General features: G+C 38.2%; 1 protein-coding gene across 1 annotated transcript in view; it reads right to left on the reverse strand.

Moving 5' to 3' along the window:
• MYPN (myopalladin) overlaps positions 1-26,083 on the reverse strand; it is a 75,078-nt gene that overhangs the window by 33,120 nt on the left and 15,875 nt on the right. The window contains exons 3-8 of the mRNA XM_016198399.2: positions 16,926-17,101; positions 15,837-15,888; positions 12,169-12,283; positions 11,042-11,113; positions 4,352-4,493; positions 2,331-2,354 (exon numbers count right to left, since the gene is read on the reverse strand). Coding sequence (XP_016053885.1) covers positions 2,331-2,354; positions 4,352-4,493; positions 11,042-11,113; positions 12,169-12,283; positions 15,837-15,888; positions 16,926-17,101 — 581 coding nt within the window. The remainder of the gene's footprint in view (positions 1-2,330; positions 2,355-4,351; positions 4,494-11,041; positions 11,114-12,168; positions 12,284-15,836; positions 15,889-16,925; positions 17,102-26,083) is intronic.

The raw sequence follows: 26,083 nt of genomic DNA on the forward strand, positions 1-26,083 counted from the left end.
AGGTTTGTATGAAATAAAAGGATTAATAAAACATTTTTTCAAAATACCAGTCTCTCACTATATCTGTGGGGAACTTTGGCAGTGAGGTAATTTTAAAGAAAAGCCACAATTTAAAACTGAATGATAAATAGTTCGCTTAGCTAATAGTAATTAGCTGGTAGAATAACTTGAAATTCTAGGTGAAAGACAAGTGAAATGCATTTTTTCCCTTTGTAATACTATGATAATTCTTATGGATTACTCCCAATACACAGCACGAACCCTCTTTCAAATAACTATGAAATTCTTATAGTTAGATATTCTTTGACAGCTAATGAAGAGATAACTAAGACAGTAGCCTAAACCTCCAGTTATCACCCAGTAGACCTGACATTAAAAACAAAATTAATAAAAGCATAGTTGTATTTGGAGAAACTTGGCATTGCAGCGCTTCATGATAACCAAATTGAATTAACTGGACAACCTCTGGGAAAACTGGACAGGAAGCCAGGGCAGACCGTGTTGAGCACCTGCTGGGTATCTCTGCATCTCCCTCCTCCTTAGTAACAGAACCCTGACTTTGTCTACCCGCCTCAGAGGGGTCATGTGCTTCAAGGCAAGCTGGCCCCGCCAGCCTCAGGTGGTGAATTGTGATGGTCATGCTACGCCAGTCCTGTTAACTCTATTCTTGCTAAGTGATGGCATGTGACACAAGCAATTCCTGTCAATGAGATATTAGGGAAAGTCTCCTGGAGAGTTTGTGGGAAAGTTTTTCTTGTTCATCGCATGAGACAAAAGAGTGTTATTCCCTACTTTTGCTTCTGAATATTGTCATCTGCATGTAATATCCGTAAGTGTGGCAACTGTCCTGGGTATATGAGTAGAATCAGCCAAAGAGGATACTCTGAAGATGGCAGAAGGGAAAATGGAAAAAAGGCTTTGCCCCTGATGATCTCTGAGATGCTAAATTAACCCATCTCAAGACTGCCGTTTCTTAGGGCATATTGCTGTGTGAGGAAATACGCTTTTCTTATTGCTTAAGCCACTTTTAGCTAGGTCTTCTTTACTTGCTGCCCAAAGAATCCTAAATGATAGAGAGGCAAAGTTTGGTTTTGGTCCCACTCTGTTCTTTCTCTGAGTCCCTAGCCTATGCTTCCTTCTCTCTGTTCCTCTTCCCAAACATTCCTGTTTTTCTTTTTCAGTAACCTGCTCTTGGGAAACGATCTGATAAATTCATTCATGCTACAGTGTACCTGCCTGATCAGATGGAAAGCATAGTCTCCAAAGGATACTTGCAGTATACAAGGTAGAAGGAAGAACTCTCTGGCTGTGAGATTTTAGATCACAGAGCTGGGAAAGGCAGGATTTGTCGTGGGCAGGGATCCCTTTTGAGTGACTCTGAAATTATTTTGTATATGGGATTGCCGAGTGAAAACGCCTGCTTTGGATGACTGTGTCAAAAGCCTAAAATATTTTCAAGGGGAAAACCACTTCTCCACTACAAACAGTGAGAGAGTAAGATCCCTCTGGTCTTCACTATGTATCCCCAACAGCCTAGTGCAGGGCTGTGCAACGTGCATGTTCAACGTCTACTGCTGGAATGCCTTCCCATTCAGTTTTCTGTAGAGAGTTATTAACCCAAACCATCCTTCTTATCCAGGGGTAAAAATACTATGTGCTATTTCAGGGTGATTGCAAGGAGGACATTCAGATGTTTATGCTTAGATTGTGAGTGACTTGTGTTCTTTAAAGGTAAGAGTTTCACCTACTTGTCACTTCCATGTCATCTTAGTGTCCTTCCAACCAAATCTAATACCATCCCGGACATTTTATTGATTCTGCAAATTTCAAAATCTGATGCATAAGTTTTCAGAAGCACAGGCTGTGAAATTGGAATTGATCTAGCATAATGGAAATTGCTCTGCCCAATTTGGGGAGGTTATGAGTAGGGGCCAAGGAAAGAGGGAAGATATTCCTAAGAAACATTTCTCAATACCAAGAACTAACTGCATTCATATTAGGTATTGAATACATATTCCAAATTTGCACATGTTCTCCTCTTTCATTCCTCTACAGTAATAGCTAGAGTTGGTTTGAATCTTTTCCCTAAAACTTTATTTTTCACTTTTTCCTGACCCCGGTGTAATTTCAATATGTTTTGTTATATACAGGGTGTCCACAAAAAGGTATACACACACTCTGAATAATTATAAAGGCAGCATTTATTAAAATACATTCCATTTTCATTTAACAGCTATCAGCTGTTAAAGTGTGTATACATTTTTGGGGGACACCCTGTATATCAAATCACTGATCACACACTAATAAATTAAAGTTAAAATGATCTTTACCTGGCTCTGCCATGGATCGAGGTTCTAAAAGAAAAAAAAATTAAAAGATTCTTAGCATTTATTTTAGTGAGCGAGAGGCTATATTTTCATAAGAAGCTCCCTATAGAATTTCAGTCACTTGCATACTCATGAGTGATTTGTTAAGGTTAAGCTGTAAATATTAAGTAAAATGAGCTAAGCACCAATGACCTCCACAGGGACAAGATGGTTGTCACCCAGGGCAGCAAGAGAGCTGTTAACTAAATGATGTTGCGACACCTTGAGAAGCACCTGGGTTCCACTTGGGACACATAAACCTTAGGTGAGGAAAAATTACTGAGCTAGCTAGGATTCAGAGACCATTGGCTGTTATTGGTACCCATTCAGCCTTACGTGAGAGATTATTCTTGGCTTTGGGCCTAATAAAATGTAGACGGTACCTCCAAGGTTTCTAATATTAAGAGCTTCAGGATAGATGACAGGTTCCTTGAGAGCCTGCCCTTTATCTTAAGATTCTTTGGCGTTCCTGAGAGGGCCCGCTTGGTACTGCATACAGGTGCTCAATTAATGTTTACCAATTGCAGGCACTCAGGAAATAGTTGTTGAACTTAGTTACAGTCTTCTACACTGATAGAATATTGATGTTTTCCTCTCAGTTTCAATGGTATTCAGAATATATTATTGCTGCTGCTACTGCTGTTAAATTTCATAATAGTTTGATTCATATATTATACTGATCCAAGTACTACTATTTTGTGATAGACAGAAACAAATGAACAAAAAAAGCAAATTTCAATGTATTTTATGCTGAAATTGGTCAAGGTGAAAGCACTTATGCAACAAGAAAGGAAGAATTAACCACTTGTACATATAAACAATTCTTACAATTAAAAAAAAAAATCTAATATAAAAAATGAGCAAAGGATATAAACAGGTAATTTAAAAATAAAGAAATACAAAGACCAAATAAATATGAAAAACAGTTCCATCCCACATCTAATTAGTGAAGTGTGGATGAAAAGAGGTGTTTCCATTTGGGGCCTATAAAATTAGTGAAGATAAAAAATGTTTAATCGCCATGATCAGTGAAGGTATGAGATAAAAGGCATTCCCTTATATTGCTGGTTGTAGTAAAATATAGCTAGGACAACATGTGTCCCAGTTCAGCTGGGATAAACCTGGCTTATTCCTGGGATCTCTGTGTAATTATTAATACTACTCTCTTTCACTCCCCAAAGTGTCCCAGATTGGATGATAAACTATGTGGTCATCCTAAATTTAGTTCAACCTTTTGGGATGGCATTTTGGCAATATACAGGGGTGGACAAAAGTAGGTTTACAGCTGTTCGTATGGAAAAAGACAATAGTTTTATTAATTCTGTGTTTCATGTACTCACAACTGTAAATCTACTTTATCCACACCTATATATTAAAAGTCTAAAATATGTGAATTTACAGTAGTAATTCTAGTATGTGAATTTATTTTATATCCACAAAGATTTTCCCTGTTAACATGAACTGAAGCATAGTTTATAATGGTAAAAATTTGTGAACAAACTAAAAGTTCAACAATAGGAAATTAAATAAATATGAAATTGATTATATTTATTTATTTATTTTTTTAAGTAAGAAAGGCTTATATTTATTATCATGGAAAGATGTTCATGAAATGTTGAGTAAAAAAATTAATTTACCAAAAAAAGGATGATTTACAGTTGACATACAATATTATATCAGTTTCAGGTGCTCAACCCAGTGATTAGACATTTATATAACTTATGAAGTGCTCACTCCAATAAATCTAGTACTTATCTGACACCATAAAAAAGTTTACAATTTATTTTTATTAAAAAATATTCATGGAAAAGTTTTTGGAGACTATACACCAAAATATTAATAAGGTTTAGTTTGGGGTATTATGATTACAAGTGATTTTTTATTCTTTTTTATTATATTTTAATTGGCTGTTAAAAATTATAAAAATCAATGTATACATTTATAAAAATTAATTATAAAAAAATAATTTTAAAGCATCAACTTACTTTTCTGTAAAATTCTAAAATCTGGAGAATCTTCTATCAAGGTCCCTTCTCTATACCACTCAACTTTAGGAGATGGAGCTCCTTTTACTCTGCATTCAAAGACAACCAGCTGACCCTCAGAGGCTGATAAATTTTGTAACATCTATAATGAGAAGAACATTATTAGAACCCAAGAGTGTACATTTTAAAAATCTAGTTCCAGTGCTGAATTTTAGAAAAAGGTACCATTGCCTCTGTATCTGGATTTTCTCCAAATCTTCTCTATCTCCAGCAGCTTCAATTCTGTGGATGTGCAGTAAGTCTATTTTTGAAGATTAGGGCTCAGAAGCATCTGGACCCTTATGAAGCTTTTCCTCACTTTCTCCTTCCTTTTTCTCTTTGTTGCAGTGCCAGACAAATTTATTAAATACTAGGCAAAACACTTAGAGGTGTTCCCAAAATGCTAATTTTTTGGTAAAGTACTTCTGTTCTTAAATGCCCAAGTGGGATTTAGTTTCCAGAAATAATAGCAATTTTAAAAATCTGCAGTATCTACTAGGTGCACTCAGCATAGGAGTAATGTATTTTTTCCACATGGGAATATTACTGTCTGTGAGGTCTAAAATATCTGTAGTCCAACTAACTGGCTCTGTTTTCCTGGCTTTGCCTTATTTACATTCTGTAGTCCTGGAAATTAACTTTTGTTTTCCTTACGTGTTCTTTACAGTATAGCTTCAACATCTGTTCAGGGACACAAACAATGACAATCTCTGTGAAATCATAGTCACATGTGGAGTCTTAGGTCATGGTAAAGTATCTTATAATTTTGTAAAGGTGTCTAAATTAAACGTTTTCCCACACTTCCATGAAAAAAGGTTTACAAAAACCACTTTAAGCTATAACATACCAATATATTCCACAATAGACTCCACGGGAGAATGGAACTCACATTTTCCCTTCACAACTAGTCTTTCACTCATGATTGGTGAACTTAAAGTCACACATTCATTTATGTAGTAGGTGCTGCATTTGATTAGGAAATGTTTCTTTGGCATGTGTATGAGCATATTTTTGTTTTCGATTTTGGCCCAAAGATTATAAATGTGAAAAGGTTATGATTAACATCCTCCACAAGCTCTTTTAGTAACAAATGCTGCAAGGCTTTCTATTATTACAATTATTGCTTCAGAGAAGGGGATAGCCAGTATTTTTATTTTTTGTTTTTGTCATTCACTCTTATAAATATTTTGTGATTGTTTACAGCTCTGGTCTGAATAATTTGTGATATTTTGTGCGTGGCTGTATCATATTTACGGCATTTGTCTAAGGACTTAGTATGGCTTCAGCTACACTAGGAGACTTTTACCTCAGAGGGGTGTGCAAGTTAATATTGGGACAGCCAGGGGGCGATGTAGCTCAAAGTTAGTATTTTGGGGGTTTTTTTGCGTTTCTAAATTTGTTCGCTGAAGTAATTCAGGATGGGATTTGCAGAGCGGTATCTGAATTAATAAGGAATGATTTGATTAGAACCTTTTTATTCCTTGTGTACCCCAAACAACATATTCTAGTGACAAGAATGGAAAGCTCCCCCTGGCCGGTGTGGCTCAGGCGGTTGGCGTGTTGTCCCGTACACCAAAAGGTGGCAGGTTCGGTTCCCGGTCAGGGTGCATACCCAGGTGACAGGTCCAATCTCCAGTGCGGGCATGTGTGGAAGGCAACCGATCGGCGTTTCTTTCTCTTTAAAATCAATTTTAAAAATCAATTAAAAAAATAAAGAATGGAATGCTCTAAGCAAACACGGGACATCAGTGAGTCTTGAGTGCTCCTGGCAAGCTGGTAAATGTGCCTTCCGCCCTGACATCTGAGCAAATTCTGTGTGAAAACAGAAGCTTTGGGGCCTATTGAGTACTTTCATGGCAGTTAGACATTTCCCTGGGATTCACATATAATGGAGTTTCATTTCTTCTTCAGGCAAACAAATTAGAAAAACACACAACCAACAACAACAACAAAAAGGTGGTGATGGCAGAGTGATGCATAAACAAAATGTGGCACATTTTAAAAATAGGTGTCAGCAGAATGAGGCCAATCTATATGTTTGCACATGACTCACAGTTCAGTTCAGATATATAAGCCAACTCTCAATCTGCAGAGGTTACACCAAAGCCCTGCTTGCAAGAGGATCTCCTTGAGAAAATATGTTGCTGACAATTGAGACCACATTATTGCTATTATTCCCTTAACAGTGACAGCCAAGACCTCTGTTCTACATGGGAGTCCAGCCAAGATACCTGAGATACTCAGTGTATGGAATATGCCCACTAAATGTCTGTGATATAAGAGAGAAGCTCATTCCAGTGTGACACATCATCATTACTCAGTAAAGGAAGGGCCAAGGGTCATCTTACAAGCCACTTAGACAAAGTCATGGAAAGTCATAGTCTGAAGGACAATGAGAGTTGTTATTGCTGAAAACTGCTTTTCTGCAAAAGTCTCATGGGAAGGAACTGGCACACGATGCTGCAATCAGGGTCCAAAGCAGTTGCACCATTTATTTGAATATAGTGTAGGAGGTGCCACGTTCAGCACCTACCTCGGCTGTTACTGATGGCACAGTGTGTACACTGTGTACAAACTTGATCACAATCATCTAGATTTTGCCGAAGTTGATAAGGCAAATGAAACATTCCCCAACTAGCAAAGATTTAGTTAGTCTTAACTAGGAATTATGGATCTGGACTGAAGTCACTATAACCAAATATCTTTAACTTCTTGAGGTAAACAGTATCCAAAGTGCAAATCTGTCTTGTGTGTCATCACCATACTGATCATCTGGGAAGACATTCTTTGGAGGGTAACTTGACTCCCCAGAGCCTTGAGAAACATGTCTTCCATGGCAATCCAACACTGGATTTTTTTCTCTATTCCCCCTAAAGATGTCACAAAGCAATGAAAGCAACGATTCCTTCTTAGCTGAAATTGAAGTTATTCACCACAGAATAAATATTACTATGTGTCTGCTTTGTTTGTGCCAAACACTATGCCAAGTGCTGCACATGTGAGTTGAAAGGACAGTTCCGCTTAGTAGATCCTACCCGCAAATATAATTCAGGGACATCTTGAGCAAAGGCATCTTCCTTTCTTGGTTAAAAGATGTCAGCTACAAGGTTCATTTTCTTCCCTTTTTAACCCAGTTGATATTTTTGCACCTTGGAAGATGCGGCAAATGAATGTTTATAGTGCTTTAGGGGGGAATTGGATCAGAGCAGTTTTTGCTGATAAAGAGCTGTTTGATTGGAGACCCCTTTGCCCCTTGATTGTCACAGGTGCCCTCTGCGACAGCTGAGTCAGAAAAGCCTCTGGAATGGTCAGGTTGGGGAGAGGGGCCCATGTAATCTTCAGAAATCTGGATCCGGGCACTGGTCTGGTTATTTCAGGGTTTCCTGCCTCTGATATTATATAATGAAGCACTCTTCTTCAAATTCTCACTTCCCCTGCCCCCTTGCACTCTTCAAATTACTGCTGAAGCAGCTGGAGCCAGGGCTGCAGCGGCCTTGAAAGTCCGCCAGAGCAGCTGCTGTTGGAGCGGGAGCAGCGATAGGATCAGATTCTAATTTGATCACCTACCTCCCTTCACACTCAAGAAGTGTGAGCACTGCTTCCCCCCTGCCCCCATAAATAGAGTTAAAGTGTTTTTGAGACTGTATAGAGAATGAAGAGTAGTCTGTCTCCATAAAATATTTAAAAACATAGGTATGACCTGTGATCGGAGCCATGCACTAACATGTAGAACCCCAGGCTTCTCTCACACTTTACCACCGTTTTGTTGGGCAGCCGTCCCTTTCATTTTAACCTTCTTTAAAAAGAAGATAATACCGGTAATTCCCTATCACCAAAGAAAGCACGAAGAGTTAAATAAAATTCTGCTCTCTAACTGATGCTTTTTAAAAAAATTGGCTTCTTGCCATTACTGTATTGGCAAAGAAATGTGTTGTTGGGCAGTATAGAAAGTGAGTCATGGGGGTTGAAATGCCAGAAGTTCCTAATGAAGTAAATACAGCAGGAATGACCTGAATGAACATATGCAAATGATCAGTTATCTCGGCTCATGCCACGTGATTGCCACTGCCAGTGGCTCTGACTCAGAAGTTTTCTAACGACACAGGCAGTGACTATGACCTCAATCCTGCCTGTGCTGATGGAAACTAACGCAAGCACACTGTCGCTGATAAGTCCCTCTGGAATCTGAGTCACAGCCCATCCTAGTGCCCTACGTCTGAACGATCCTGGTCCATTTATGGAGGCAAAAGCATACATCTGAGGGCTGAGAAAGCCTCATCAGAGTTTGGGTCTTGGGATTAAGGATCCGTTTTCCCACCTTGAATCTAATGTTTTTAGAGATTTACCTAACAAACAACATATACTAATGATTATTCATTTTCCCATTTTTATTTATCAAAGGCATATATGTATCAGCCAATCAGAGCATCTAACTAAAAGGAGATAATCAGAGACACCATACAGAGGCAGCTAGACCTGTTGCTCTAAGCAGTGTATGAAAATGAAATGTAAAGAATAAGTGTTAAAGTGCTACTGTACTTGTTGGAATAATAAAATTGACTTTGGACCTATTATTACCTTTATGAGTTAGCCTTCAAGGTACTTGGAAGAGACAGAAAAGTAAACAGTTTTATTATGGTGCTGAACGTTGTACCAGAGGCCTGCATCAGGAGACACCCATACAGGGAAGATAGAGCACCTAGGGAGATTTCAAAGTGGAAGGAGATAAGGATACCTCTGTGGTGTCTGGCTGGGTAGATGATAGTGAGGAAGAGAAAAGAGGAGGAGATTTCAGTTGGGACTAGGTACATATTATTCTGTGATTTAGTTGCCTTTGAAGAGTCAGCACTGTCTCTAGGATGTGACAAAGTGTCCTGATTTCTGGGGCACTTAAGCTATGTTTGAAGGCTAAGTGACTTAGCAGTGAAATAAGAGACCATTACAGAGAGCTCTATTAGCTATATTACACACACACACACACACACACACACACACACACGTCCATTTATAACTCTTCATCAAAGTCTTGTATTTGCCAAGTCACAGCATGTTGCTTTTCTACGTCGAGTCTTTGAAAACAGCAATGCTGAAACGTCAAAAGCAGGTTACAAGAAGTGAATCTGAAAAATCGAGAGGTGTCTTGTTTCCCATAAGAATGTTGACTCAGCTGATATGGGTGTGGATGAGCATGTCTCACTCTAGACTGAGTGACTGTGGAAAGCCATCGTGGGTGAGCTGACATGGGGGAGCTTCCCTAAAAGTGATGTTTCTGTGGAAGTTGTGGGTTTAGCTCTTCCTTTAGGATCTGTACTCATTGGGAAAGACATACTTTTTGCCCCTTTGCTCTAAATCATGATGCCTCAGCCCCCGGACAGTTGTCAATTTGGATAAACCTTTGTTGTGGGAGGCTGTCTTTCATTCCATTACAGGGTGTTTAGTAGCATCCCTGGATGCCAGCAGCACAACCTCCCAGCTGTGACAACTAAAAATGTCTCCAGACATTGCCAAATGTCCACTGGGGGGGGGGGGGGGGGCGGCAAAATTAACCCTGATTGAGAACCACTGCTCTAAACTACAGCATACTTCTGTGAGGACGACATGTCTTTGGGCCTAAGCAGGCATTCACTCAAACAGTACATCACAAATCCAGGCTCCAGGCATATGTTCCGTCCATGTAGCCTTCATAATACCAAAAAAAAAAAAAAAAATTCCACTGTGACTCAGTTTCTTACCTTTCAATTTATTGCCTTGGAAAACATATAAACAAAGTCAATGTTATGTAAAGGAAAGAACAATTGAGTGAGAATTGGGAGAATTTGTTTCTAGTCCTGATTCTGCCACTAACTAGTTCTGTGACTTTGGATAAATTGCTTAATCTCTCTGGCCCTCCCTTGTTTTTTTCATTTGTAAAATTTCCAGTTCTAATACAAAGACTATGAGACTCAGAATTAATGCCACCATGATAGTCGATACCAGGAAACAGAAAAAGAGGATTTTTTTGTTCTAGAGTGAGATTTTATGTTAAGCCTACTAAGAACATTTAACTCCATCTCCCTGAGCACCAAAGACATTCTCTGAAAGTCTTTTGACAATTCTTTTGAAAGTCAGTCCAGAGAAACCATTGGAGTATTAAGTGGATAGAAACTTATTACTTGACCCCTAGGTGTGGCTATTGTATTTAATAGCAATGGGATGGCCATAGAGATAATATGGTGAGTAGGGAAGACATTTATTTTACCACACAAGCTGTTATTAGAAATTTGGGGCTCAGCTGGGTGTGGCTAAGTAGTTGAGCACTGACCTAAGACCCAAGAGATCGAGGTTCGATTCCCCGATCAGGGCACATACTTGGGTTGTGGGCTCGATCTCCAGTCAGGAGCATGCAGGGGGCAGCTGACCAATGACTCTCTCATCATTGATATTTCTATCTCTCTCTTCCTCTCCCTAAAATCAATAAAGATATATTAAAAAAAAAGAAAAGAAATCTGGGACTTGTATGACATGGTAATTACTAAAAATCCCAAATCCTCTAACTGTACTAACAACAGGCCAAAATCCTGAGATAATATCAGTAAATATTGAATCCTACAGCTTTGTCTGGGTGTCATAGTATATTTAAAGCCACAACAAAAGAAGTAATATTTTGATTACCTTTGTAAACACAGGAGCTGCAATGATGGGTTTTCCATCCAGTCCTTGCAAATAGTTGGTAGGACTCCGACACTGTCAGAAGGGAATGAACAATAGGTGGATTGTCACTAACATTATCAGATAGGTAAATAGATAGATATAACACACTTACAGAATTTGGTGTATGAAATTAATCTAAAACCAATAGACTGACATTTTCTAAGTCGGTGAATCACAGACTTCGAATTTTATACTGAATTGATTGTTTTCCTTTCTAGATCCTGGTTGCTATAAATATGTGCCTACTGCCTCACAGATATAATAACCCTAAATCCCTGAAGAGCTTCCATAGAACTCCCAAACCTCCACAAATTGAAAACTACTGGATCAGAACTAAAATGTGACCCCTGCGCATTAATAAATGGCTTAGATAAGTAACTGTTTAAAATTTTTAAAGGTGATTTTAAGTCAATAAACATATCAAGAACATGTTACAAATATGTTTAGATAAGTATGATTTTATATTTTTAGAAGTATATGCATACATATGTTTTCATATATATGCCTAGAAAATGCATAAAACTATCTGCTAGAAACTATTAAAAGAAGATACCTCTGGGGAGTGGGGTCATGGGAGTAGAACTTTGACTAAACTTTTGACTTAGTATACTTCTGTATTTTTCTAATGTTTTCACACTAAGCATGCAGTAGTATCATCATCATCATCAACTTGAAGGATGAGAGTTTTTAATGTATTAAAAAAATAATTTCATGGTTATTCTCTTAAAAAGTAGAATTCTTTACAGCTCCATGAAGCTGAGTGTCCTGGGCCATTGTGAGAACTGTACATGTAATCAGTACCCTAATGCCAATAAAACTGGAATATTAGAGACTAATTTGTAAAGAGTTTCTTTTCTTATGAAGGCTGCCTATTGCCTATGAAGCTAGAAAATATGTTCCCAAAGCAATGGGAACCACTGATATCCTACATCAGATGTACAGATTATCATGATCATGGAAGTGTATTGCCCAAGATCATCATGAAGGTGCCACAGAGAAGAACATGACCATGCCATACAAGATGGTCATGGTCACAATGCCTGCCTGTCACAGTCCATGGCACCTGTGTTTCATTTAGACTTTTGTACCTGTTGGATGGTTGACACACTCGGCCGGGTCACCACATGCTGGGCTTGGGGTACTGCTGAAGGAATGGCTGCAGAAGTAGTGGGAGGAGATGACACCTCATTTGGCTTCTGGATTCTAAGAAATGATTTAAAAATATATAAAACAGGCCTATCAATGCTTGTGAAAACTCTTTCAGCAAAGTTAGTAATGTTATCCCTGCTTATAGTTAGATGCAATACAAATCTTTGGTCGATATTCCACAAACGATTACTGAGGGCTTCTTTGCTACACATTTTGTTAAATGTAAACAGGAAGGTGATAAGATACCATTCCTGTCTTTGAGTTACTTGTTCTCAGCCAAGCTGGGGACTTGTGCACATTCACAACTGGGAATCCAGATGAGTGCTGCGACAGACCATGTGCAGAACGTAATTTTTTGAGATTTGTTGTGTCGTTGCCCTCTGTATTTGCCCTCTCCCTCCCATTTCAAGTAAGAGGCCAGGCTTTGTGAATCTTTGTTTCTGGGACTTTGGAACAGCAGAAATAACCCGAGTCAATGAGCTCTTCAACTTTATACAAATTAAAGAGGTTATTTGAAGGGCAAAAGAGCCAAGAAATGTTCTTGACGAGGTAGCAAAGGGGAGATTATTTTAGTTTTATGGATTTTGCGAGGGGACCTGACAAGAGGGAGAACCTGAGTGCAGAGGGGGTGGTAAGTCCTATGATTAAAGGGTCCCTTGCTAAAGATATCAGTACACAAACATATCAGGAAACAACAAGGGACTGGACTTGAAGGGGCCTTGAAGTCTAGGACATGGACCTTTCTCCAATAACCTGTGGGAGGAGATGACTGATGACAGAATGGGCTTCCCTTTTGTTTAGATGTTACCTCTGTCTGCTTCAGCTTCCTCATCTCTAAAATGGGAAAACAAGTTTTTACCTCATAGGATTTTTGTGAGCGTTATAAATAAGGTAATTCATTCAAGATGTAGAGAGCAGTGTTTAACATTAAACACTATCTATATCCCAAGGATCTTTCACAATCATGGAGGGCAAGGGGACATTCAATAATGGGTGATTAAATATTTTCCTAACCAGGCAAGTTAGGGTCTCAGAAGCAGAATTATGTGTTGATACAGGGGCTACCAGTGTCCCCAAAGCATCCATTTTTTTCTTTGATAGTAATAGAACCCCTGATTTCTTTACATAGCTACTCCAAATAAAGAGTGCATCTCCCAATTTTCATTGAAGGTAGGTGTGGCCACATGAGTGCTTTCTGATCATTGGATATGAGGGATAGTGATGTATGTGATTTAAGAGATAGGACCTTACAAGGGAACGCAGAACATGCTCTTATTTCTTCCGATTTTAGACTAAGAAGATGAGGCCACACCTTAGAATGAGATGAAACAGAAAGCTGGAAGCAGAATGGAACCCAATGGAATGTGGAGCCATTTTACCAGCTAAATCCATATTTTTATGTAAGTGAGAAATAAATATCCGTCTTACTTAAGTCATTGTTTTGAGTCTCTATTACACATAACTGAAGCTAAATCCTAACTACTACAAGTAGATGTAAAGAAAATAAACAGATGAGATATTTCTTGCTTATTCAAGTGTATATATCAAAATTCACACCCATTAGGCTTGCAATCATGTTTTGAGAGCCCCGAGGAGGGAGTGATGAATGTGCCACAGAGGAGACATTTATTGAGGCCAGGGTTTTTGAAGGACAGGCAGAGAAGGAGATAGGGCAATCCTAGCAAAGGGAACATCTTGAGGGAAGGGGCGAAATGAACAGGACATTGTGTGAGTGAGCTGGCAGCAGTGTGGAGCTTGAGGTGGGGGCATGGAGGAGGGGGCAGGAAAGCCTGGTTGATACTCTCTCGACTGAATAAGGCTTTGTATCTGTGTTCAGATTAAAAAAAAAAAAAAAGGTGGTTGTTTGTTTTGTGTTTCATTTCCCCACAGATAATTTTTTAAGTTAGGAAAATGACAGGATCAGAGTTACCTTTTAGAGCATAACTGGTTTTGTTTGGAAACTATAAAAGAGAGAAAGGTTGGAGCGCCTGTAAGGTGACTGGCATAAAGAGGCAGGAACAAAGGAGGAACTGAACTGAAGCCATGAGAATAAGGAAGGGAGTTCAGGGGAGAAATCATTGACTCTGGCTGCAGATTTTCACATCTGCACAAACGCTAAAAGCAACTTACCATTTCAAGGTAGGCACACACAAAGGATTTTGAATAAGACATGATTTCTACCCTTAAGGAGTAATCACCCCCTGTAGGGAGGGCAGAGCACCCAAAACAGTTACCAGCTCTTTAACCCGTCTGCCAAATACCGCAGCTTGTTTCGTGTAGTCTCGAGGAATGGCTATCGTGTCTGTTCCCAGTTTCCAGCCCTGCTCTCCACAGCCTCCTTTGCCTGAAATGCCCTTTCCTCTCTTGTTTGGGAGTGTCCACCTACTGTTCTTTTAAGCTTCAGCTGAAGGCCGCCAGTTCTGTGTCACCCTTCCTGAGCTCTCGTTCTCTCTTCAACCAATAGAGTCCTTTGTGTCAAGTCATTTGCACTTTACTTATTTTAATTTTTTTATATATTTTTTAAAAAGGAATTATTTTTATTTATTTATTTATTTATTTATTTATTTATTTATTTATTTATTTATTTATTTGAATATATCTTTATTGATTTCAGAGAGAGAAAAGGAGAGGGAGAGAGACAGAAACATCAATAATGAGAGAGTCATTGATCAGCCACCCCCGGCATGCCCTGGACTGGGGATCGAGCCTGCAACCCAGGCATGTGCCCTTGATCAGGAATTGAACCCTGATTGCCTGGATCCCAGGTTGATGCTCAACCGCTGAGCGACGCCCTGCCAGGCCGTTTACACCTTGTACATAATTATATCACAGCCTATTATACTTTTTACCCTTACTGTCTATATGCTTGATATATACGTCTTGCTATATTTCCTATGTATTTCATTCTACTAGACTGTAAGCAGGAAGGCAGGAAGTATCTGATTTTTCTTAGTACCTACTGCATCTAATGAAGAGTCTGGTGTAGAGTAGATGCTTAGCCAATGCTTGTGGAAAGTAATGAACAGATAGATGTAACTTTGTCCAGTACTCAGTATAACTGTTCAGCAAAAAGGTTATGACTTGCCCAGATCACTCACATATAGAAGTTAGGATCACCAGGTTTTGTGTTCTTGTGAGTACTATTATTTAGTAAAAAAACATAAATTTCTTTGAATCACTGTTCCCCTCCCCACTCTGTATATATAGGTGTGATGATATTTCATTGGTGACATTTCATTTTTAAAATATTGGGAAGCCTGAATTCACAATTACTTTTTACTAATGTGTCAGAAGTGGCCTTTTTATTTTGCACAAATAGTTGCACATTTACTGAGCAAATTTAGAAGAGTCCATTTTTAACTCTAAAGGGAACTTTTAAAAAAACTCACTAGTGAAGCTATTGATGCAGATGGGCCTCATGGTTATTGGAAAATCTCCTATGTGGAAAGAGCATGTTTATTCCTCCTGTACATTTTCCTCTTTTAACTGCTATTAAACAAGAAAGCCCGTGTACCTGTTTCAAAGGCAATAATAAAATAAGATAAAATAAATATTGGCAATATTAAAATTAATATGCTAGGCAAGAGTTAAGCAAAATTAAAATTACCGATTCATCTCTTCCTTGTTAGGGTCCCCTTCTGAGTCAGAAGAAGAAGCCCCTGGAAAATAAAACCAAGACATGAAATTTTTAAGATGATAATTTCTTAAGCTGGTTCTAGGCATTTGAAGACCTATAGAATTTCAGGCCTAGAAAAGAGCTCAGTGTTTCCTACACTAACACCCACTTTTATAGATGAGGAAATAAATGCTAAGTAGTTGGAGGACTTATTCAAGGTCCCATGACCGATAGTGATAGAGTGCAAATTAACTGGTCCAAATTCCAAGTGTTCTTGCATATGAAACACCTGCTGATGTCTTTGGACTAAAAAAACAGTCTTTGCAGACATTAATGTAGTGTCCATAAACTCTCTTGCTCTTGACCTACCCAGATTAAATAAAAGAAGGGATTACATTGGATTCCAAACATTGTAGGTGTAGGTGGATGCTCTTCCGTCCAGTCCTAATATTAACAAGTCACATTTCATCTTAGGAGTGGGGGTGTTCGAAGCTCTGTTGCCACAAATTGAAAAAATCAGCGATCAAATCTCAGCACTGTTAGAGAGCTTTGATCCTGGATTTACTTCCCGGTATAGTAAATTCCGGGAAGATCTAACAGAGCTAAATCTGGAGGCATTTGTTGTGCTCCAACAATTTGAGAGTGAAAACATACAACACACTTCCATTTGTGTGTTAGTCATTACCATCGTCATTATTATTCAATAAATGTCTATCAGGTGCCCACTAGGCACTTGGCACTATATTGGAGATACAGAAGATTGAGCCAGGACCAGCCTCACAATCTAGTTCACAAATGGGCACTTATCCCATAATAATACAATATTTAAGTGCTGAAACCCAGGCATACATAAGGTATTATGGCTGGTTAAAGTGCTAAAGAATGGTTCCCAGAAAAAACCCAGGGGGTGAGATAAATGGAAGCAAAGCCTTATCATAGATCTGTAAGGAATATAAATGGATTTATTCTCTAAAAGTAGTCGTTTTAAATATGGTGCTGACATAAATGCCTTTCCAAGGCTCCCAAATGGTTTCCCATCTTCTACCCTTAAATCCCTGTGGTATATTCTCACCCATTTACCTTCTATGTAAATCTCAGCAGACGTCGAATCTGTCCCATAGATGTTAGAAGCAAAGCAGGAATAGCGTCCTGTGTCCTCTTCGAAGGCTTCAGCAATGGTCAGTGAGTGCAGATTTCCTGCCTGGACAATGTGGATGTCTGGGGAATTTTCGAGCTCCTTGCCTTCACAGTACCACCTGCGAGGAAGGGAACATGGGACATGACTGAAATGTGAGCATTAATAACATAGATGGCTCCAGACAGTCCCTAAGAAGAAAACTGTGACAAACTTAGAGTGAGAACATTAAACAATCCACTACTGTGGCATAATTTAATTGTAACAATGAGAAGACCCGGCAGTATTCAAATCACATTGAACCTTTACTCAGGAAATTAGAAAGTGGCTTCTATGAAGAATGATACAACCGGGAGAAGATGGATGAGAAAACATGTACAGTCAACCAGGAAGAGCAGGGCCTTTGATGTCAAACTTGGCTTCTCCTAAAAAGACTTACAGTTTTCTATAGTTTGCATTAAGTAATTACTAGTTTAGCTTATTTGGACAGGAATCTAAGGAATATTAAAGGCCTATGAAGTTGAGTGTGTTCATTCCCCACTGCAAAATTTCATCTGACCTCGCTAACCACTACAAAATTTCATCTGACTTCGCTAAATAAAAATTATCTTGTTAACTACTTGAATCATCAAAGTAAAGAGAATGGGGCCATTTTCACCCAGCAGGGGCCCAACTCTGGCAAGTAACCTAAGTATATTTCTATAGGTTATAGTATTTTATTTTATTTTGATTATTTTGATTAATCCTCTCCCAAGGATATTTCTTCCATTGATTTTTAGAGAGAGTAGAAGGGAGGGAGGGGGAGAGAGAGAGAAAGAGAGAAACACCGATGTGAGAGAGACACTTCGATTGGTTGCCTCTCGCGTGAACTCCAGCCAGGGCCGGGGATCAAACCTGCAACCCAGCTACATGCCCTTGACCTGGGATCGAATCCATGGCCCTTTGGTGCACTGGCCGATGCTCTAACCGCTGAGCCACTGGCCAGAGCACGGTATTCTGTTTTAATTCTGTCTACTTAAAGTTAGAAATTTTTATTATAACAGTTTTTTTGGCCAGAAGTTTACACAGAATAATACATAAAATAAAGTTTAAAATGTGGAGGTGCAGAATAAGGGGGAAAGACACTACCATTTCTCATGTAACAGATTGGCAAAAGTTGAAGTCTGAGCACTCTCATACACTGTTAGTAGGAATGTAAAATGGTACAACTCCTATGAAAGGGATATGGCGACAACTGCCAAAATTGCAGATGCATTTCTCCTTTGACCCAACAACCCCATTTGTGGGGATCTATCATACAGATACACTTGCATACGCGCACAGGTTACTCATTTAAGCAAAAGATTGGCAACAATCCAAGTGTCCATCACTAGGGAACTGGTGAAATGAACTATGGTACAGCCACATAATGGAACACTATGCGGCTCTACAAAGAGAATGAGGAAGATCACTAGGTACGGATATGGTAAGAACCCCGAGATAGATAGTTAAAATTTTAACAGTAAGGTGCTTGGTATAGAGTGCTAGCATTGTGTAAGAAATGTGGGACCGGCCAGGCATGGCTCAGCGCTTGAGCATCGACTGAGGATCCAGGCGATCCGGGTTTGATTCCCGGTCAGGGCACATGCCCGGGTTGCAGGCTAGGCAGCCGATCAATGACTCTCTCATCATTGATGTTTCTCTCTCTCTCTCCCCCTCCTTTCCTCTCTCTGAAATCAATAAAGATATGCTAAAAAAAAAAAAAAAAAAAGAAATGTGGGAGAGTTGAAAAATCTGAAAACCAAGTGCCTACTTGGGGATGTCAATGAAAAAAGCCAGTCTGTGCATCAGAACCCCAGCGAGTTTCAGAATCTGTGGATACAAGTTTGGAGATGAGGAAACACACTAACAACGAGGGAGGAAATATGGAACTTAAAAGAGAGTAACTGATTTCAAGTTTGGGAAACGAGCAATTAGATTCCCACAGCAAGGTCACATCCCCTCTTCAGTTAGGGGATGCCCTGAAGGCTGAGCAGCTGCTTCAAGAGGAAAAAAGGCTTCAGGAGGGATTTCTCTAGGGAAAAACAAACAGGCCCGATGACTTAACTGCATGGAACAGAATACTTAGATGTTTTACAAATGTATTGGAGAATTGGGACAAAGCTGTGACAGGACCACAGAACTAAGTACATAAAAAACAAACAAAAGAACAAGATAGTAATCAACTCCAGGTTAAAATAAAAAGTTGTACCAGCAACTTTTATCCTACTGGGTTTGGCAGTGAATAATACTTACATAGTAACAAAAAGGTAAACATTAAATATATATTTTTAAACACCTGAGTGCTATGATTATATTGAGGCAATGCAGGAAGGAACAATGAAAGTGCTGGTTTGGTGAGGGGTACTAAACCCCCATCTTCTAGAACAGAAAGTCAATAGAAAATTGCTAATATCAGCATAGCAAGCAACAGTGGCATAGCATTACAGTGGTTCTCAAAGTGTAGTTCGCTTTCTGTGAAGACAAAACTATTTTCATGTAATACTTAGAATATTATTTGCCTTTTCACATGTTGACATTTACACTGATGGTGCAAAAACCACAGTGGGTAAAATAGCTGGTGCTTTAGCAGCACAAATTAAGGTACTGTTAAAATCGACTTATGATCATTGTGTTCTTTACCACCACACTCACAGTTTAAAAAAAAACACAGTTTTATTTAAAAATATCCTTGATGAAGCAAAAACATCATTACTTTTATTAACTCTCAGCCTTGAGTCCATGTCTTTTTAACAGTCTGGGTAGTGAAATGGGAAGTAGCACAAAGCATTTCTACTGTGTGATTTTCTTTAGTTGAACTAGGCACTGAAGAGCAACTAACAAATTATGGTGATCCTGACCTGGGTATTCAGCAGTCATTTTCTCAAAAGTGAACTAAATAAGGCTGTCATTTCAAGTAAAAATAGCTGATAACATTTATTGCCAATGAAAAAATTCAAGCTTTCAAGGAAAAATAAGAGATCTGGAAAACCTGGAACCCCCTTTAAGTTTAGGGCTTCCCAATACTTAAAGACTTTTTGATGAAATCAATAGTGATATTAACAAGTGTGATTTTAAAAGCTGCCTTATAATAAAATGTGTCAACATTTGGAAGACCTGCATTATTCATTTTTCCAAATAACCAATAGGTGATGTTTTTCAGTTTTAATTTCTAATATGATAATTACAGATATAACCCACATAAATAAAACCTCTCTCTTCTAGGTCTCAAAAACTTTTAAGACTATAAAGGGTTCCTGAGAACAAAAAGTTTGAGAACCACCGGCATATTATTTAGAAATCTAGAGGTAAATAAATAGAAACCCTCAAAAAAGAGTTGAAAGTGGCCTGTTCTTTAATATTTGACTTTTAATGCAATGTATCTGCATTAATTTGATAAAGCAAATATAAATATTTCAAAACCAATAAATAAGTACCTTCATTTCTCTTCCTTGCCAAAATGAGAGTAGAAACATCTACATACAATTGAGCAGTCAGAAGATGATAAGTAGAATTATTCAAATGTCCAAACTCCCTGTCACAAGCGTTTTTTTCCTTACTCAGATGGCCAGGATGGCTTCAGCCAATCCCCAAGGTCAGTAACCATCACTCTGACTTTAGCACCATGACCCACTCAGAAATAACGCACCGGTCAGGCTGCCTTCTGAGAAGGTATTAAAATTGACCCGGCTCCCTTGAAGACTTTTGAGGGTAGGAGGAAAACATACTCTCTTCAAACATCTATCCATGTTAGGGAATGCTTTCATAGAAATGCCCTGGCCCAGTTACAGGTTTTAGGATGCCAAATCCTCATGACAGTTACAGAATAGCAGTGATTCATGGCTCAGCAGAAATGAGTCAGTGACCTGGGGAAACAGGGCAGGCCCAGATGATAAAGCAGAGCCCACCTTTAATGCCCTAAGGCTAGCTCGCCAGATCTGCTGACTTGGCTAGCTACAAGCCTGGGAATGAAGACACAGAAGAGACACAATTTTCAGATTTAATTGGACTTTTGGGTTGCATATCACTATTCTGCTGTTGGGTTACTCTTTTCTCTCAACTATGGCTTGGATAAATATTATGACTCATTGCTTTAGCACATTAATAACTTCTAAACATAATTTGAATGTGCTATTCTGACTCACCAGTAATAATGCTCATTAAAAGAATGATTACTCAGAGCCTTTCTTTAGTCCAGCTCCAGCCCTTCCAGTGTCCCTGTTCCACCTCTTACTGTTCCCTCTCCTAATACCATGTTCACTTTCATCACAGAACCTGTATATCACTTCTAATTATATATTTATTTTATATACATCTCTCTCTCCCTTACTGGAAAATAAATACCACAGGGCAGAGATTATCACGTTTGTTTTGCTGAACACTTGTTTATCTGGATCCTAGCCAGATGAGGCACATCCTAGCTGCCCCCAAAAATGTTTGTTGTATACATGTTAAATGAATGAATTTAAATTAGGATTATTATAGCCTAAGATCCGTTTCCTTTTCATTTTTCAAGAAGGCTTGGGATCTAGAAAAGATCTTTCCTTGGTCATCTATAACCATCTTTGTCTAACAATGCCTGATCTCTCAAGTGAAGAGTGTAAAGCCTGAAACAGCTAAAAGGTGGTGTTTACTTACTGACATCTCCAGCTGTCTGTGAGTCGAGTGGCTCTTCACATACCGAGTGCAACGGGAGTGCACTGGACGGCATGATGACGTTAAATGTTTCCTAATGGAACTCAGAGTTATGTTGGATTTCGTGAAGCATTTCGTGTTTTGTGTGTCCTGTTTGACTGTTAGTGAGTTAACAAGCTAGTTTTCATATCCAGTGGCTATATCTCCCTCTAGGGAGAATGGGGGTACAGGTGGGGAGGATTTGTCTTTGCTTTAACTTTTGTTAAAATCTGGGTTTTGCCAGGTGGTCACTTCTTGGTAACTTAAGAAAGCATAGATAAATAGTTGGCTAATATAAAATCATCAAGGCTACCCCTTACCACATAGCCAATTTTAGACAACAAAAGGGAGGGTGAATAAATGTGAAGATGAGAATAATACCTAAAATAATTTTTAAAGGACTAATTACTTCAAGCAGGGATGACTAGAAACTTGTATTTTCTCCTTCTAAGATTCCTACCTTTTCTTTCTCTCGGAGCACTTACTACTAAATTACTGTGTCATTCACTTCTTTATTAAATTTACTGTTTATTATCTATTTCCTTCACCTCATCTAGAACAAAATTTGTCAGGAAGTTTTGCTTTATTTACTGATGAATCCCAAGTGCTTGAAATAGTTCCTGATGTATAGTGAGTATTGAATAAATTATTATTGAATAAATGAATAAACAAATGAATGTATTACATTTTCTAGTTTTGTTATTAATGCAATGTACTTGATTCTTTCCAGTGTTATATATTTAAAGTATATTTATTCCTTTCTTCTGTTTGCTATGTTAATCTTTCTTTCACAATAAATTCTTCTATTTGTTCAATTTGGAGCCTCTTTCATGGTGTTGCCTTTGTTTGTCCCAAGAATTCCAAGGCTTGTTTAACATTATAAAATCAACATTCTTTACCATAGTAACATAATAAAAGGGAGACAATAATAAAATAATCTTAATTAATGCAGAAAAAAATCAACGTCCATTCATGATTTTTAAAAAATCTTAATATTCCTAAACAAAAGGAAACTATAACAAAATCCTACATAATGAAAAATGGAAGTCATACCCTTTAAGAGCATAAACAAGACTATAGTACCTAGTATCACCACTGCTATTCAACATTGTACTGGAGGGCTTAGTCAGCTCAACAAGGCAAGAAAATGAAACATAAGACACAGGATTAGAAAGGAAGAAGACCTCCCCAGAAATCTGTAGGTCACTTCTCACTGTAGCAAGGTTATTGGTTAAGAAGCAAATATACAAAAGTTGACTGCATTTTATACAGAACGAACATATAATGTAATTTTAAAAAGGTATTTATAATAGCATAAAATGAGGTGCCTACGAATAAATCTAACCAAAGATTTGTAAAACTCAAAGTAAAAATTACAAATCTTTATTGAAAGACATTAAAGAATACCTAAATATATGAAGAAATACACCAAGATCCTGAATATAAGGCCTCAATATTTAATTTTACTTATTTACTTTTTAATTTTTATTTATTAATTTTAGAGAGAGGAAGAGAGAAAGAGAAACATTGGTTTGTTGTTCCACTTATTTAGGCATTCATTGGTTGCTTCTTGTGTATGTTTCCTGACTGGAGATCCAACACACAACCTTGGCGTATTGGGATGAAGTTCTAACCAACTGAGCTACCCCGCCAGGGCCAAGGCTTCAATATGTTAAAGATGTCAAATTCTCCCTAAATCAATCTACCACTTCAGTGAAATTCTGAAAATCTTAAGAAATTTTTAAAAATGTTTTGTGGAATTTGACAAGATGATTTTAAAATTTACATTGCAGAGCAAAAAGCCAAGAAGAGCCCCAAATCCTTGAAAAATGTGAAAATCAAGAAGTATGAAAAGTCTATTGTAATAAGATAAATAAGTCAAGGAAAAGAACAAAGAGCCCACAACTAGACCCACACATTTACAGAATTTTGGTTTATGATGAAGCTGGAATTATACATCACTGGGAAAATGATATACTTCCCAGTTAACTAAAACAATTGGTTATCCAGTCTAAAAAGAAATTGAAATGGGTTCCCTGCTCCACACCACACACAAATATCAACTTTAAATGGATTAAAAGCTTAAATGTAAAAGGCAAAACAATGAAACTTTTAGAAGACAATATATAAGAATATCTTTATGACTTTGAGGTTAAGAAAATTTTCTAAAACCGGACACAAACTATAAAAACCAAAGCCATAAAAAGTTAATTAACTTGACACTAAAGTTAAGAATAGTCAATTTTCAAAAGATATCATAGAAAATATAAAAAGATAAATCAAATTGGGAGAGAATATTCTCACAACACATGTCATATGATTGGAATCTTAATCACATCTTTAAAAGTCTTACAAATCAGTAAGAAAAAAGAGAAACAAACTGACAGAAAAGTGAGTGAAAGATATAAACAGATCCTTCATAGAAAATGAACCCTGAATGGTCAATAAACCTATTTTTAAAAATTCTCAACTCACTAGTAACTATGGAAATTAAAATTAAAATCGTAACAAGATAATATTTTATAACTGTCGGATTGGCAAAATTTTAAAGTCTTATAATATCCATATTGGCAATGATATAGAACAACCAGAACTCATGTAATGTTGGTGGGAATGTTAATTGAAACAATTCTTTTGGAAAATAAATTTATATTATTATAAAGTTGAAATTGTACATACTCTACCAGCAATCTCATGCCTATACACACACACTCATGCACCAGGGTAATATATTAGAATGTTTGTAATAACATTGCTCATATTAGGATAAAAGCTGGAAGCAACACAGATGTACATGGACAATATCCTCTAGCCTTGCAGTTAAATAGCAATGAAAACGAGTGAATTAGAGTTATATGCAAAACACGGTTATACATTTTAGGGAAAAATTAAAGTAGCAGAAGAAAATATACATGATTCCACTTATATAACATTTTAAAAACACGTATAACCTACTAATATCATTTAAAAAAACCTTTTTATTATGGAAATTTCCAAACATACATAAAGTAGAGAAACTGGTATAATGAACCCCATGCTCACATCACTTAGCTTCAACAAATTATTGACAAGTGGCAAATGTGTTTCTTTTATATTCTTCATTTCTCACTACCTTGGATTATTTTAATGTAAATCCAGGGTTTTTGTCATTTCATCTGTAAATACTTCTGTACCAATATTGTTTAGGGATATAAAGTAGCCTGGTTTTTCATCTCAAAGCAGATCCCGCCTCAAAGGACCATGTGCTACGGTGAGGTGACTCCAACAGAATCTGTGAGGGGTGCTCTGTTGGAGGAAGGACTAAGGAACAGGTGCTAAAATGTTAACTGGAGATTGCAACATCTGGGTCAAGGAACCGAGCAGCGGGGGAGGCCACTGGGGGGTGGGGAGGTCCCTTCAGATCAGGAGATCTTTGAAGAAATTGCAAAAATGCTCAGCACAGAAACAAACAGCAGTTTGTGAAAATTCAGATGTATGGGCCTGACCCCTACAGATCCTGAGTCAGTAGATGCAAGGTGGAACCTGTGAATTCGCATATCCACCAAGGTCCCAGGTGATGCTCACACTGCGGATCCAGGGACCTACTTTTAGCAGCGTGTTCTAGGAGCCTCTCAAAATCTAGCCTCTGTTCCCTCTCTAGACTTATCTCAAACCATTTCCTCTTCACTCTTTTTCTGGTGGTATCATTTTCTTCAGTTCCTTTAAGTCAACAATTGTCTTCTTGCTGCCTCAAGAGCTTCAAATTTGCTGTTCTTTCCTGGCCGGTGTGGCTCAGTCAGTTGGACCATTGTCCTGTACACTGAAAGGTGATGGGCTCATTCCCAGTCGGGGCACATACCCAGGCTGAGGGTTTGATCCCCAGTGAGGGCACAAGTGGAAAGCAACCGATTGAAACTTCTCTCTCACATTGATGTTTCTCTCTCTGTATCTCTCAAATCAATACAATTTGCTGTTCCCTTACCCTGCAACACTTTTCCCCTCACCCCACTTTGCTGGGCTAACTCCTAGTCATCTTTTATGTCTCAGCTTAAATACCACTTTAAAAATATATATATTTTTATTGATTTCAGAGAGAGAGGAAGAGATGGAGAGGGAGAGAGAGAAACATCAGTGACGAGAGAGTCATTGATTGGCTGCCTCCTGCACGCCCCTGACTGGGGATCGAGCCCGCAACCCGGGCATGTGCCCTGACCAGGAATTGAACCTCGATCTCCTGGATCCTAGGTTGATGCTCAACCGCTGAGCCATGCCGGCCAGGCTTAAGTACCACTTTTCAGGGAAACCTTCCCTAATCTACGCTCAGGGTTTGGTCTGTTTGTTATATGCCCCTCCTTTATAACATCTATCACAACTGTAATTATGCAATCGTTTGTGGAATTTCTGTTTATTGTCTGTATTCCTTTCTAGACTC

The sequence above is a fragment of the Miniopterus natalensis genome, chromosome 14 (genome assembly GCF_054644295.1).
Source record: "Miniopterus natalensis isolate mMinNat1 chromosome 14, mMinNat1.hap1, whole genome shotgun sequence".
In the NCBI taxonomy this organism is placed as follows: Eukaryota; Metazoa; Chordata; class Mammalia; order Chiroptera; family Miniopteridae; genus Miniopterus; species Miniopterus natalensis.